At 40.8% G+C, this 14,595-nt stretch overlaps 1 protein-coding gene across 1 annotated transcript; it reads right to left on the reverse strand.

Annotated features, from left to right (window-relative positions):
- Positions 1-771: 771 nt before the first annotated feature.
- On the reverse strand, positions 772-10,109 carry GJA1 (gap junction protein alpha 1). Its single transcript, XM_085056079.1, has 2 exons — positions 9,809-10,109; positions 772-3,855 (listed from the first exon to the last, which is right to left on the reverse strand). Exon 2 carries the CDS (start codon positions 3,837-3,839, stop codon positions 2,694-2,696), a length of 1,146 nt encoding a protein of 381 aa, XP_084912205.1. The 5' UTR covers positions 3,840-3,855; positions 9,809-10,109; the 3' UTR covers positions 772-2,693.
- Positions 10,110-14,595: the final 4,486 nt, after the last annotated feature.

Here is a 14,595-nt window from a genome sequence, read left to right on the forward strand (position 1 = left end):
GAGCTGTAAATCCACTACCACTGCCTTGCTTTTCCCCCATCTTCGCTAAGAGGAAAGGGAAGAATTTGGACTTAAAATAACAAGCAAATTTAAGTAGAAACTTATATGATAATCACATGACCATTATATTTTGATTTTTCACATAAAAAAAGGAGTTCAACCACCTTGCATTTAGAGACAATGCTGAAAAGGCAAAAGCTGTATGACTTTGTTAGTGATGTGGACCTAAAGAGTGAAGTAGGGGAGGCAATATGTAAAATCCCAGCCTTATCAAAATCAGTACCTTTCTCCTATTGACTCTGAAGGAATGAGGTTTTAATTCCAGAAAGTTAAACTGACTGTCACTCAAGCAATCCAATTACATGATGAAATGTAAACTAGAGGCAATGATATCATAATGTTGAACCTAAGCTGTATATAAAAATTGCTTAAAAAGTTATGTGATGGTATTTTACTACTATAATTTTTTTATAATAGTTTGCAAATAAATGTATATTTTCTGTGGCTCATGGCAAGATTTGTTCATGCTGAACATTACTTTGTTCCAGGAGTGGTAGAAAATGCTTGTTTTTCCAGTGTTGTGAGGGTGTCTGAATGTGGCCCTGTGGAATTTCACTTCAAAGTAAATCCAGATGGATTAAATAGAGGATGCTTCTGAAATGCAGAGTGACCGGGAAAAAATGAACAAGGGAGGAATGAGTTTGGATTATCAGACCGACACAAAAAATATATATGGACATATGAAACAGTAAAAGACAATTAGAAAATGTATTTATACTAAATTAAAACTTTATTGACTAATGTTCTCCAGACAACATGATCCGACAAACTATGGTTGCATACATGCAATGAAGTTGAAGACAACAGTAGTTTAACATGGAATGTCAAACAAATTAATATAATGTATTAAATGAAACAATTTATCTGTGTTGCTGCAAAATGAAACCAAGCTATGTATTTCCTTGGTCAATCTGTGTTCAGCTAAGAGGCTATGCATTTGAAGAAACTGGTAGATTTCTTTAGCATATATTTCAAATAAATTACCTAGAATTGTATTCTTTAAAAATCCTTTCAACTTCACTTGCATTTCAAACATAATCTACCTGTAAACACTAAAGTTGCTAGAGCCATCTAGAAAGACCTAACTGTCAAACTCAGTGGACATTGCAGTTCAGTAAATGTGAATATTTAGAACAAGAAAAATACCAGTTACTGCAAAAGCCATGTAGGCATATTTTATTATTAATCCAGCACAAAGCACTTCTTCTAAGTTTCTCACGTAAAAGACTAAAGCTTGCTTACAGTACTACATCTTCTATCTTTCAAGCATCATTATTACCTATCAGGGAAATTGTCTAGATGACCTAATGGGTCTTTTCCACCCCTACCTTCTACAAGAGAGAATCATTCATGCCAGCAAGAACATGGTTCGCTACATCTTGGGCTTGATCCTGCAGACTTTGTTGAGGCAAAACTCCCAACAAGTTTAAAGAGAGATTTTCCAGAATAAGACATCCAGGATTAGGCCCTTTAGATTTTTTATTTTTAAAAGAGCATCCATTTAGGATACATGGAAAATATTTTATAGAATTAAAAAAATATAACGACATGTGCTTCACTTACATTGAAGGAATCAGAGAATGTAAACACCATAGTGGCCCATATTTTCACAACATCCATGAGAAAGTGTCAACTGCAAGTAACCTGTGTGCGTTTATTTCTCAGCCTATGCTTCTGAGGGTGTTTTGTGTATACCTTTACCTCCACTTCCACACACAAACATACACCCTTATTATACATAAAGGTGTGACAAAATTCATTAAAGGCAGTTGCTTGCTTGTCTTGATGCTTAAATCTGCAAGTGGCAGCAAACTGTGTTTTATATAATACTAAAGAGACTCGACATGAGTAGCAGGACACAAGTATTGCTGTGGGCAAGACTGTGTCGTTGCTGGTTCCACGTGTGTGGAGCCATCCCATTTACGCACATCACAAAATACACCTGCGTGAAGGGCTGGAAGAGCAGGTGACCAAAGTATTTCCTGATGGGCCATGCCTGAAATTTGAATTGAACGACTCAAAGACTGTAAATTGTCCTCACAGGAGCCTTCCAACAACCTGGAGGACCACGTAGGAAAGTTTACCTTCAAAGTGCACTTTCTAAGAATGGAATGTTCTTGACAGGGAAATGATCAGAGGCAATCCTGGACTTTTTGCATGTTGAATAGGAAAAACGTTTTCATCTTCAGGTAGCACTTCACCCTGACAAATGTGAGTTCAGTTATTATTGGGTTTTAGTATTACAGAAGATTCTTTAGAAACAAACATGATAGTACACACATACACATACACTCAGATATTTACAGCCTTTCTAGAAAAACAGCCCTTTACCTTAGTACTACCTATCATTTTTTCCTTTTTTTTTTTAGTATTTAAATTCTTTAAACCAGCTACATTAAATATCAATGTGTACTGTACCACCCCACACCAACCCCACACCCCCCAAAGAATCAGCAAGTATTTTAAGAGTTTGTTTTCTTGTTTGTTTTGCTTTCTTATTTTTTTTATTTTATGATTGTTAAAATCTCCTGCTTGAGACTGTTAAGTACCACCTCCACTGGAACAAGATCAGCACTGACGGCATCTTCCAATGCACGTCGTTTCATAGTTGAGCAAGTACTGCAGCAAGAAGCTTAGATCTCCAGGTCATCAGGTCGAGGCCTGCTGCTGGCTCGGCTGCTGGCTCTGCTGGGAGGCCTCTGGTCCACAATGGTGAGAGGCTGCAGCTCATGCCCTGACGCCAGTTTTTTCGTGTTCTGGTGCTCATCGGTGAAGTCGAAGGGCTGGGCGTGCGAGTTGGAGATGGTGCTGCCAGCCTGCCCCATTCTGTTCTGCTCCGCGCTGTAGTTGGCCCAGTTTTGCTCGCTGGCTTGCTTATTGTAATTACGACAGGAGGAATTGTTCCTGTCTCCAGTAACGAGCTTGTACCCTGGGGGAGACATGGGAGACAAGGGGGCGGTGGGTGATGAGCAGCCATTGTAATAAGCATATTTGGGGGAGCCACAGTCCTTGGAAGGGCTCATGGCACCGCTGTGGGAGTAGGGGTCGGTTTTCCCCTTCACACGATCCTTGACACCCTTGAAGAACACGTAGAACAGCTCGATGATGTTCAAGGCAAGAGACACCAAGGACACCACCAGCATGAAGAGGATGAAGATGGTTTTCTCAGTTGGACGGGAGAGGAAACAGTCCACTCTGTGAGGGCATGGGTCTCGCTCACAGGTGTAGATAGCATTCAGGCTAAACCCATAAATGTACCACTGTATCAGCAAGAAAGCCACCTCGAAGACAGATTTAAACAGGATGCTGATGATGTAAGTACGGAGCAGTCCCCCACGCATCTTCACTTTGCCGTGCTCTTCAATCCCATATTTGAATTTCTTAATTTCTATTTGCTTGAGGTGCATATCCACATTCACGCCATCATTTGCGACTACCTTAAGCTCTTCTTCTCTTTTGTTCAGCTTCTCTTCTTTCCTCATTACGTAGAACACGTGTGCCAGGTACAAAAGGGTAGGTACAGACACAAATATGATCTGCAGAACCCAAAAGCGTACATGGGAGATGGGAAAGGACTTGTCATAGCAGACATTCTCGCAACCGGGCTGTTGAGTGTTACACCGGAATGCAGACTGTTCATCTCCCCAAGCAGATTCAACTGCTGTCCCCAACAGCAAGATTCGGAAAATGAAGAGGACAGACAGCCACACTTTCCCTCCTGCCGTAGAATAGGCTTGAACCTTGTCAAGAAGTTTTCCCAAGGCACTCCAATCACCCATCTTCACAGGATGTTGGCTAAACAAGGACACAAAGGAAAAAAAATAGCAAGGGTTAAGGCAGAGCTTTTATACCTTTGATACACTAAATCACTGATCAATGCTAATAGAGCAGTGGCGTCAGCTTTGTTGTAATTAATGTATTGTATATAATCTGAAGAAAAAATGGAGTTTTAGTTAGTCTGCAGGTGAAGTGGGAAGTCGAGGAAACTGAAAAGAGAAAGTAGCATATAATGTCTCGGAGCACAGTGGAAAAAGTTCTAATTTCACTCCAGTTTTCAAGAAGTCTATGACAACCCTCAGTGACCACTGTGGTTGGCTCAGCTTCCTTGGTGGCAGACTCAGTTCAATGACCTACACCTGCCTCAGGTGGAAAACAGCTGTGACACACAGCTGAAACAGGGTGTGAAACTAAGTAGTGGCATTGCCTAAATATGCTAGGAACATATGAAAGATTTCTCAGATTCAGTGTGGATTGATAATTCAGTGTAATTTTTATGTTCACTCTTTCAGATACTAAAAAAAGCAAACTGCAGTATAACCTTGGTACAATAGGTTACCTTAAATTAATATCAGGGTCAGATACCTAAAATTCTACCATTGTAAAATACATTAAGCTTTTCCTATACAGCAATATTAAACTGAGCTCTTGCCTATCACTTGATAGCATGTAACACATTTAAGAGTATAATTCCTAAGAAAAAATGTTTGCTGTCTAAATTAGGCTTATACATTAGTATTTGCATTGCAAAGATCAAAGTAAGCATTCTTTACCTATGGTTTTATGAAGGAACCAAAAAGAGCAAATACAAGAAACACAGCTAAGATCATGTTACCATATTGGAGGAACTGGTTTCCTGTTTGTCTGTCATTTGCTTAATTCGTTGGAGTTTCAGGTTCCTATTTGCATGTTTTTGTATTTAAATTCCTTCTTTGTTTTGAAAGGAAAAAAGATTTAGCAAGAAAAAAAGGTAAATAAGCTCTTTCTGTTTGTAAGGCAACTCCTGGCTTGCAGTTTGCATTCCAAGTGTTGAACACTGCAAGTTTAAATTGTCTTTCCTGCCTTGAGTTTTAAAGTGCGCATTTCTGGGACACAGGCAGCTTCTCAGGATATCTGGAAATACACAGGATGACATAAAAGAAATGAAATGGTTTGCTTGATGTTCTAGATTCCTGAGAAAAACAAATTTCACTATAGATTTTTATCAGCTGGAGAATGGCAATCTTATGCTCATAAAAACTTGTATTTTAACTTGCCCCACATGAAAAAGCATGTGAAATCAAGAACTTAAAAGGAAAAATAATCATGACGTTTCCCTTTTAATGTGAATGCTGCTGGGCATAGATATTTGTTCCATGGATGCTGAGTAATCCCTTCCTGGTATTACAGTTTTGATAATGTCCAAATGATTTCCTCCCCACTGCATCATGGATATAATCCCTTGTGAAGGTCATTTATAGAAAAAGTGTTTTTTGGATAATTCATAAAATAGGAAATTTTAGCACCAAGGAGACTTGCTTTCAAGAAGCAGTGAGTCACTGGAAACACAAGACTATAAACCTGGCAAACTCAAAACATAGCGATAGATGCCAAATAAAAACACACCATTCCTGCCACAGAGCCTGAGAGGGTAATGGGAGACAAGTGTTTAAAGTACTTGCTCTGATAGCTCCAAAATGCCAATTATCTTTGAACCCCTGCAAAATATCCCAGGGCCATTTCCTCCATCTGCCTAAACAGCTGGCTCTGAAGTTCCCCCACTGCAGCTTGTTGACCCTTCCTCATGTAATTAGCTGTTCTCATGAATGAAGCCCCATCAAAGGATCAGGACTGCTTCAGACTTTTAAATCTGGAAGCCTCTGCTGGGAGGAGCACATAGAGCTTGTTTGTCTCTAACACATCCCCTCAGCCATCCTCAGCTTTCTTCCTTGCAAGAAAAAGTGAGTTTGTCTTTTTGGGCTGGGGCGGCAGAGAAGGAGTCAGGCAGAGCAGCGCGGAGGTCCCTGGAAAAGCTGGAATGAAATGTGACCACGTTCCCCCTCAGGCTGGGATTGTTAAAACAGAGAACAGCCTGTAACTATACAACACGTGAAGTTTGTTTTAAAGGCAAGCTATTTGCTCCATGTCCTAGAAGTGGAAGTGGACAGAAGGAGCCTTTTTCAAGTAACAGCTTCTTGATTTAATTAGTCAGCTTTCCAGTGACTAGAAACTATTGGGTTAACAGAGTTTCCTCAGACTCAATGTACTTTTTTACTGTCTAAATGTTATTTCAGATTGAAAGCCTGATTAAGAAAACAGAGGATATGTTATTTCTAGGCAGTTATGTGTTGTTTGTTTTCTAATTACACTCCTCTCTGGTTCATTAATGTAATATGATTTACTTCAGCTTTGACCTACTTAATCCCACACCTGCAATATTTGGAGACTTTACTACCTATTTTTTAATTTGCTTCAGCATGCAAAATTGCTAAGTTTCATTTGTGTCCTCTGGCAATATAAACTCCAGGAGGAAACATTCCATGCTTGAATTACTCATACATAGTTCTGAAAAGCAACTTTTTTAAAAAGAGATCAGTTACATGCTAGCATTTGCCAGTGATAAAAAAACCCCACATCAATTCAAAACATTGTACTGTTAATCAGATAACCTTGTGGTGGCACAAATATATTATTCCTTTTCTTAAGTGGATTCCATTGCTTTATGAAACACAGTACTTTGCTTTGTTGTAGAGAAAATTCATTCATCGGATCTAACTTGTTTACTTTCAGGCCACTGAAAGGCCAGTTTTATTAACTGATTACAAATCTGTTTACCAGGTATAAAAAGAGATTTTGTATCAAACAGGTACTTAAGTATTCTAGCTTTTTAAGTAGTTTGAAATAGTTGGCAGATAACCTTTAAAAATAGCTCTTTAGCATTCTGGACTTAAACTTGCTTTAACACTTCCAAAAACCTTAAATGAATCCACTGAATGACACAAGCTGGCCTGTTCAACTGATACAAATTCAGTACTTCAGGAATTTAAGGATATGGCTGATGATGAGTACATGCATTTCATGAGTTCCTACTGATTAATACTTTACAGGATCATAACCTTCTCTGAGGCAGACTAATGCTGGCCTAGCGTTAAAATATCGCAGTCTTTAAAAGATGGATTTCTTCCAGGTCCTACTGTGTGTGTGGGTAAAGACAGGAAAAAAATCCATAGAGCAGCAGGAGATCTGACAGCATTCATCTGTACGGGTTTAGGATGACCACATATATAAGACATTTGATTTGCAAGCCACAATTAAGAAATTCTAGAACTATTTTTTATGGACGGCATTCATCATGTCATCTGGTTCACATTTTCCAAGAAGAATAATGCAAACTCAGTGCTGTGGTAATGTCCCAGGTCTGACTACAGTGTTAGAAGGTCACATGCTAGTGGATGGAAGAGCAGGAAGGGTTAGAGTGGGTTCTAAAATGGGATCATGCAGCTGAAGTAATTGGGAAACATGCCAAAGCTTTGGTTTTCCAACCTTTCCTCTCTTTTTATGTGTGGTCACACACACATAGAAAACAAAAGAGAAGGCTCTGGACCCTGAACATAAATCAGCTTGAGCATTTCCCAAACATAACATGCATCTCAGAGAAAGCAGCTGAGATGGGTTTGGACTCATTGGGCTTGGACCTGTTGGAATAGGGAAGGCTAGTTTTCCGAAATCTTACAAAAATAAGTGAATGTCTTTCAGACATTCCCCTGGGAAGGTATAGTTCGTGTATAGGTCTGCAGATGAGCTTCAGTTCACTTCATCCACCAGACAAAGGTTACGCACAAAGTGGTTGCAGTAACTAGAATTTAGTGTTACATCTGGGGTTTTTCCTTTGTCTGCCAGTACTGCTGGTGGTCAGTCACTGCCGGATCTACCCCATAGCCTCTGCCTCTCCCACGTAGTACCCTCCCCATCTAACTTAATTCTTAAGCATATTCACAAAAGCAACTGCAGGCACTTTCTTAGATATTCTCTGGCTGTACAAGTCAGGTCTACCCTCTGTTTTAATTCAGATTCATCCTTCTCCTGACTCACTTTGGAATTAAGGGAAGGAACGCTGAATTCCCTGAGGGGGCCTTGAGCCCTCTGATGCTCCTCCTTGAGAATCTTGAAATCTGGATGTCTAAATACATAAATGGTACAAACAACAGCCCAGGTGCCTCCACATGAGACACAAACTTGGGAAAGAGATACCAGAGACTGGGGGAAAGAGAGCAACACATCTAATGAAACAGATGCATTGCTCAATGTCCTCTAACCTTCCCCATACCCACAGGAATCCTTGGCCTTCGTTCATTGCAGAGACAAATAAAATTAATCTCTTGGGCTTGCATAATATGAGAGCCAAGATAACTCTACAGTGTTGAATCTGCCTGAGCTCCTGTGAGTACAAGCATTCGGCTTTATGTCGCAAATCAAATCCCTGTGTCCATCCCTCTCCTGAACCCAGCCTGCTGCTCGCCTTTCTCCCATTCGAATGCTTGTTAGGTATCGTGGGTCACTGCCAGTGTTTGGCTTTGAAGTTTCTGAAGGAAACACTTCAGTAAACATCCCAAAGACTAGAGGCTTAAATTCTGCAGCGCAGTGTGCTCTCCAGATGTTAAAAATGGCAGGATGAAAGCTTCACGCAAGTCCTCTAACTCACTCACTATGCGCACACACACAGACACACACACAGGGACGTTAGGCAAAAGGTGTCCATATTCCTTTTTTGTCCCCATTACCAGGGTTTTTTGTCATAAGTATCACGTACAAAAAATGAAAAGGAAATCCTCAGATGAAATATGCTGCTTCATGAGGCTTGCTGGTTATCTCAAGGCAAAATATGAAGACACTTACAAGCACACAATATTCTTGTTGGTGTGTTACTTGATAAGATACTCTGTGCTTTGTCTGTCTTTCAGCTGAAGGCTCTTTTATCTCCTTCCTCGTGCTGCTTTATAACTAGTGGCAAGCAGCAGGCAACAATTGCTACAAGGAATCACTCCAAGTCTCTCAATTTGAAAAGATTTTTAGTCCTCCAAGAGATGCTGCTCAAGTATTTTTTCCTCTGCATTTTGGCAATTAAGTCTTCAAGGTAATATACAGGGAATGTGTCATATAGGGATTATGTGCAGTCCTTCCTAGACAACTTTCATTTATATTTACCCAAGACTTTCACAGACATTGCCAACGTGGTGAGGCATATCATGATATTCCACATTCCTTCCCTAAAATCCCTCACTGAGGTTGCTAAAACAGAGTAACTATATACAAACCAGGTTAAAATCATAAACGTGTGTCTGGACTTTATCACATCTATTTTAAAAGAAAAGGGGAAAAAACTTATCAGGAAGACCACGTGAAAGTCACCACTTCAGTAGCTGCAGCCTTTAACAAGCCATCTAATTAAGAGGCTTGCTCTGCCCCAGCTATCAGGCATCAATCAAGATTTCCATATGAAAAGCAAAACATGTGGCGAAGGAATGGGATGCACTCAGGGCAAGGTCTCCCTGTTAGTAACTTTTTGGTGCAACAATTTTGGTACAACAGAGGAGGGCGAAGTGCACCTCGACTTTTTCTTTAAAAGAGCTGAGTTCGCCCGAGAGCAGCGGAGGGCAGCGATCTTACTCGAGCAGCACCAGCAACAAGTACTCAGAACTTTGCCGCAGCCTCCCTCGGCTGAACAAGGTTACAAGTTGTAAAAGGGTAGCACAACTAGAAACGTATAGAAATAAGACAAAAGAAAGCTAGGAACTCCTCCAAGCTGGAACTTAGCACTTTAGGAGAATCTACGCTGTTTAGAGATGAGTGTTTTTAACCAAGTTCTACCCTCAGCGCAATAACACAGAATTCTTAGGATGGGGAAAAAAAAAGAAAAAAGAAAACAAAAGAAATGAAGTTTTTCAGAAAAAATAATATACAAAATTATGAAAAAGGAAAACTTTCAACTTACCCTTGCTGATCAGCAGTGAAAACGGATCAGAGCACTTCTTGGAGGGTTAAACTAAAATGGAAGAGCACGTTCAGGCACTCAGACCTGTCTATTTAAACTTTAAGTCTACGGCTGTTTTGTATTTTTCATCCTTCTTTCCTCGCTAATGAAAGAAAAGTGCTGATACCTCGTAAAAGTTTTTTCTAACTTGGAACACTGGGAGAGCTTTTAACAAGTTTTCTAGCCTCTGACTGTGCGAGAGGAGGGGTCACGGAGGGGAGGCAGCCCGGGAGGAGGGGCGCTCCGCGGGCGGGGAGCACGGAGCTGGGGGAGGAGGAGGAGGGAGAGGATGGAAGGCACAGCAAAAACCGGCCCGCCGAAAGACACAGAGCATGGAAGTGCACTCTTGCTGATGTAACAAAACAAACACGAGGGCAGTGAGCAGACGCCCCACACCCCCCGGTCACTGGGGCACCTGGGTGGCACGGTGACCGGACCTGGGCTGGCCTGACACAGATGGAACAAGGTGGCTCTCTGGTGAGCACCAGGAGTTTCACTGCAGGGAAAGCGAGAAATGCAGTGAAAGCATTTCCACCAGCGTGGTTCTGGATGTTGGGGCTGCTGTCTCCTAGCCACCACTCAGGAGAAGAAGCCCTCCCAAGCCATCTCTACTTTTTTATTGTGAACAGAGCCTTGTTTACTGAGGTCAATTTCCTTTACGTGCACACATGAAAGTACACACCAGGAGCAGTGTGTTTGTTTTCACAGGAGATACACATCGCATATTTTTTTACTATTATTTGTGTGTGCCTGTGTGCGTGTGTCTGTCCCATGGGAGAAATGATCTCACATTCCAGGGAACTCTTTCCAGGAAACTTCAAAAAATAAAGCAAAAAACAGAGAATCAGGGTTCAATAGTGAGAAGAAATGTTCTTGATAACTTTTTTAACACATTCTATAGAATAAAAGCATGCTTCAAAACTGATCTATGCAATTGGAATGAAACTAGCTTGGCTTTGCTCCTGCCCAGACCCTGGTTAAACATTCCTTGAAAAATGCCTCGTCTGTAGAACAGAGATTAATTTATTTCTCTGTGTTAAGTTCCTTACACACAGAGTTCAAACGTCATTAGGAATTGGTCTTGTCCTTGTTCATGTTATGGGGAATTAGCTGCTCTGTGGGACTTTTTAAGAGCTTCTGGAGAAGTGCTCCTGGTCAGATAGTTCTCTATGAAGTTTCACATTTTGTGTTGTACCAGGCTCACTTGGGTTTCATGTTATTGTCAGGAGCTACTTCTGAGCTCAGTAGCATGGATGAACATTTTTTGCTCTTTGAAGGGGAGAAGTCCAGTAATGGTCATGGAGAGATTTCTAGATAAGGGTCATCTTTAGAGTTTCTTTTTGAAATAATGGACATTACAACCTGCAACACAACGTAGATATTACTGCGTATTTTTCACAGTTCTTCCCTACTGCATTTCACTCAGAATTCTACAGAGAAGAGAAGTAAGACAGAATCTTTGTAGAAATATACTTAGCAGGGAGCTTTGAAACCGGGAACTTAACCGGGAACTTTGAAACCGGGAACACACCCATCCTGGCTCTTGCTCTGGAGCAGTTAATAGCAGTCCACACTGCCTCCTGTTTGACAAAAAGAGCTAGTACACTACAGTGCACATCTTCCATTCCCCTTCTTCCTGCTGCAGATAAAGACAACTGGTTTACTCAGTTTGCCCTCTTTCCTTTGACAGTCGCTGTTAGTTTTGACTTTTTTCTTTTTCTCTCTTGTTTTTACAGTTGTCCAAGCCATATTGCAGAAAGAACTTCATATTTTCTGAAGGTTGTTTTCAAGTTGTCTTTTCTTGTCATGTTAAGGGAGAAATGGAGCTTTGTGCCTCACAGTCTGTGGGTCCTTCTTCTTGAGAATGGATAAATTGTAATACACAAACCATAGCATTTCACTGTCTTCATGACTGTGGTGCAGACAGTGAGCAGAGTACACATATAGTTCCTGCTACTGTCTGTAAAACATTGGTTATTCTGCAGCAAAGTATAAAACTCTCCCAACATGACTAGGTGTGTGTCAGTGCTGAGACATGAGGACATTTGCAATGTCACATGTGTTGGTGCTGAAAAAAATTACCCATTTGGAAAGCAGAGTTACGCCTGGAATAAACCCTTGGATTATAACATGCGAGAATACAAAGCTATCATTCCCTGACAAAGCTGGCAAGATCACAGGATCACAGGGTCCAGCTTGCCTGGTCTTGCATTTTTCCATTATCTTCTAGCATAGGCTTTGCAATTTTTCAAACATTATGGTTTTGAAGGAAGGATGAAGAAGTATTTCTCCATTTGAATAAACAAACAGTATTTTTGAGAAGCCCAGCAATCTTAAAATCCACTTTGGAAAACTGAGTACATTAGTGACAAGGGAAAAATAGTTTTGCGTCCATATTAAGCACAGGACTTGGTTTTGCTATGGCATTATCTACATGCAAAAAGCAAAGTTTTACAAGTCTCCACCACAATGCCGTGTAGAATTAGGAAGGATTATTACTTGTCCTGATAAGAATTACTTGGAAATGCCTCTTAGAGTTTGGAAATATGTCTCCATGATCACATTTTACAGCCTATTACCAGAACATATTCAGCTTCAAGTGATGCAATGATTTACCATTTCACAAGGTTACAAGAAAATCTCACATTAATTTGCCTCGCAATGGAAACAATTGCTTCAGATGGAACAAATGTCCTCACACACAACCCCTCTTCAGCTGAAACAGTGTTCAACAGGAAAGCACAGGGGTTTCAGATCTGAGATATTTGCAAATCTGTTAACAATTATGGACTAAGAGATGGCTAAGAAGATCACAGTAAGGTTTGGAGCCTTATACTGCAGAAGACAGATTCTTTTCACACAATAGAAATGTACATTTTGGTGCCTCAAGCTCTCTGAGAACTCTCTCGCCATCCATTGACATTTTGTCTTCTGGAGCAAACAGCACTGCCTTGTGAAGCAATCTTTCAGTGTGGCAATGCAAGGGCTCCAGAACCTGTTTGCCTTTGGTTTTTCAGGCTGCAGCACAATCTGTAAGGGCATAGTTTCAGCGCAGCCCAGGTGCGGTGCTGAAGCCCAAACTCTGCCAAGTGCATCTCTGAGGCTGAACCTCAGCGTGATTTCCACAGTGCTTCTGTCCAGTCTCTGCTGAATCTTCAGCCAAATCAGTGAAATAGTTCACAGCCCACAGTACTGCTGCTGCCTTTCTCCACAGACTTACCAAAGGGAACCAGAATTTGGATTATTTAGTATTTCCAGCTCTTGGCACATATTTGTGGTTAATAAAGAACTCACCCCACTGTTTTCTTTGTATTTATTACCGGAACACAAGTACAGCATTTTATAAAGAAACCTTTTTTTCCTCATATTTCCTCCAAACAATCCCTAATAATATTTGAGCAACCTGATTCTCTAGGAAAGCCCTAGAGAATGTTTCATTTGGAAGGCCATTTGACCATTACCTTCCTTTGACCATTACCAAATCTCCCATGGATACCAGTGAGGTTCATGGTCAAGTTCCAGTTAAGCTCTTAAAATGAATCACATGCCTTCACTTGTTTTCAATTTGCTTGCAAAATTCACTTCCTAGTACTCCCATGCACAGCACTGTCCTTGTCCTGTGCAATTTGGGACAGGAGTCCACAGACCAAGTAAAATGAGCTGAATGTACTGTAAATAGAGATTAATATACACGGACAGTGCAGATTTTCTTGGGCATTTTCAAGGTAGCTGTGCAGTCATCCAAATCCCTGGATGGCACATGAGCTTCGGCAGGTTTTCACTCGTATCCCTTCTCCCACATTTGGCTTTAAAGACAGACTTGTGAATAATGCATGGCCCTGTTTCATGCCCTATGGAGGTAAAGCTTCTCAGAACGTCCAAGGAACAATAATGTGGTACTTCATGATTACCTAAGCACAGAAATGTGCAGACTAATGCTTTTTTTTTTTTAAGCACCCAGTGTTTTTTGCTTGTTTAAGGAATTTGCATCATCTAGAAATACGACTCAGCTTTGAAGTAGCTGACCACAGAGCTTGCACATTCTTTCAGCTGGGGTGACTGGGCTGGAGCCCACTGCAAGAGCTGATGCATCTAGCACACCCTTGAGTCTGCAAAACACAGCCATATCCACCCCTGCCCCAAGTTTCAAAGGGTCATTGCTTGTTCAACACAGACAATTAAAGGCAATTGTCATCCTTCAGGGCAATATCTGGTCCCACTTGCGTGGCACAGCACATGGCCTATAAGAATATTTTCTGATAATTTTAAGGATAGTAATAATAAAAGGAGGGTAATCACAATACTGTCTCTTAGTGAGTTCACTTGACATTCCTTGTTGAAACTGGTCTCTCAGATTCATTTATTTCAAAGCTAGATATTCCCCAAGGGAAAAGGAGGCTTAGTCAGCATATGATAGATTCTGCTCCTGATGTCTGCAAAAGAAAAAAAGGTTATTTTAAAAGAGACCCTGCTGGAAAAACATCAAGACTGAAGCACCTAAAATGAAAGTGGGAAGTTCTCTATGGCAGATGCCATTGCATCAGAGCTCACCCTCGGGAATGGTCACTATTCTCCGGAAATATATGGCTATGTTGTACAGTCATCTGTCTACAATCTCAGAATGATTTATAAATATTATCTTAGAAGAAGTTAAGTATTTCTTAGAAAAAGCAACTCTTCTATGGAGTGGGGAAGTTTGTCATGGAGAATATCAGCAGCTCTGCTGAGTCATAGACAGCTCATGGCTG

Source organism: Lichenostomus cassidix, chromosome 3, assembly GCF_008360975.1.
Source record: "Lichenostomus cassidix isolate B80296 chromosome 3, HeHo_3.0, whole genome shotgun sequence".
NCBI lineage: Eukaryota > Metazoa > Chordata > Aves > Passeriformes > Meliphagidae > Lichenostomus > Lichenostomus cassidix.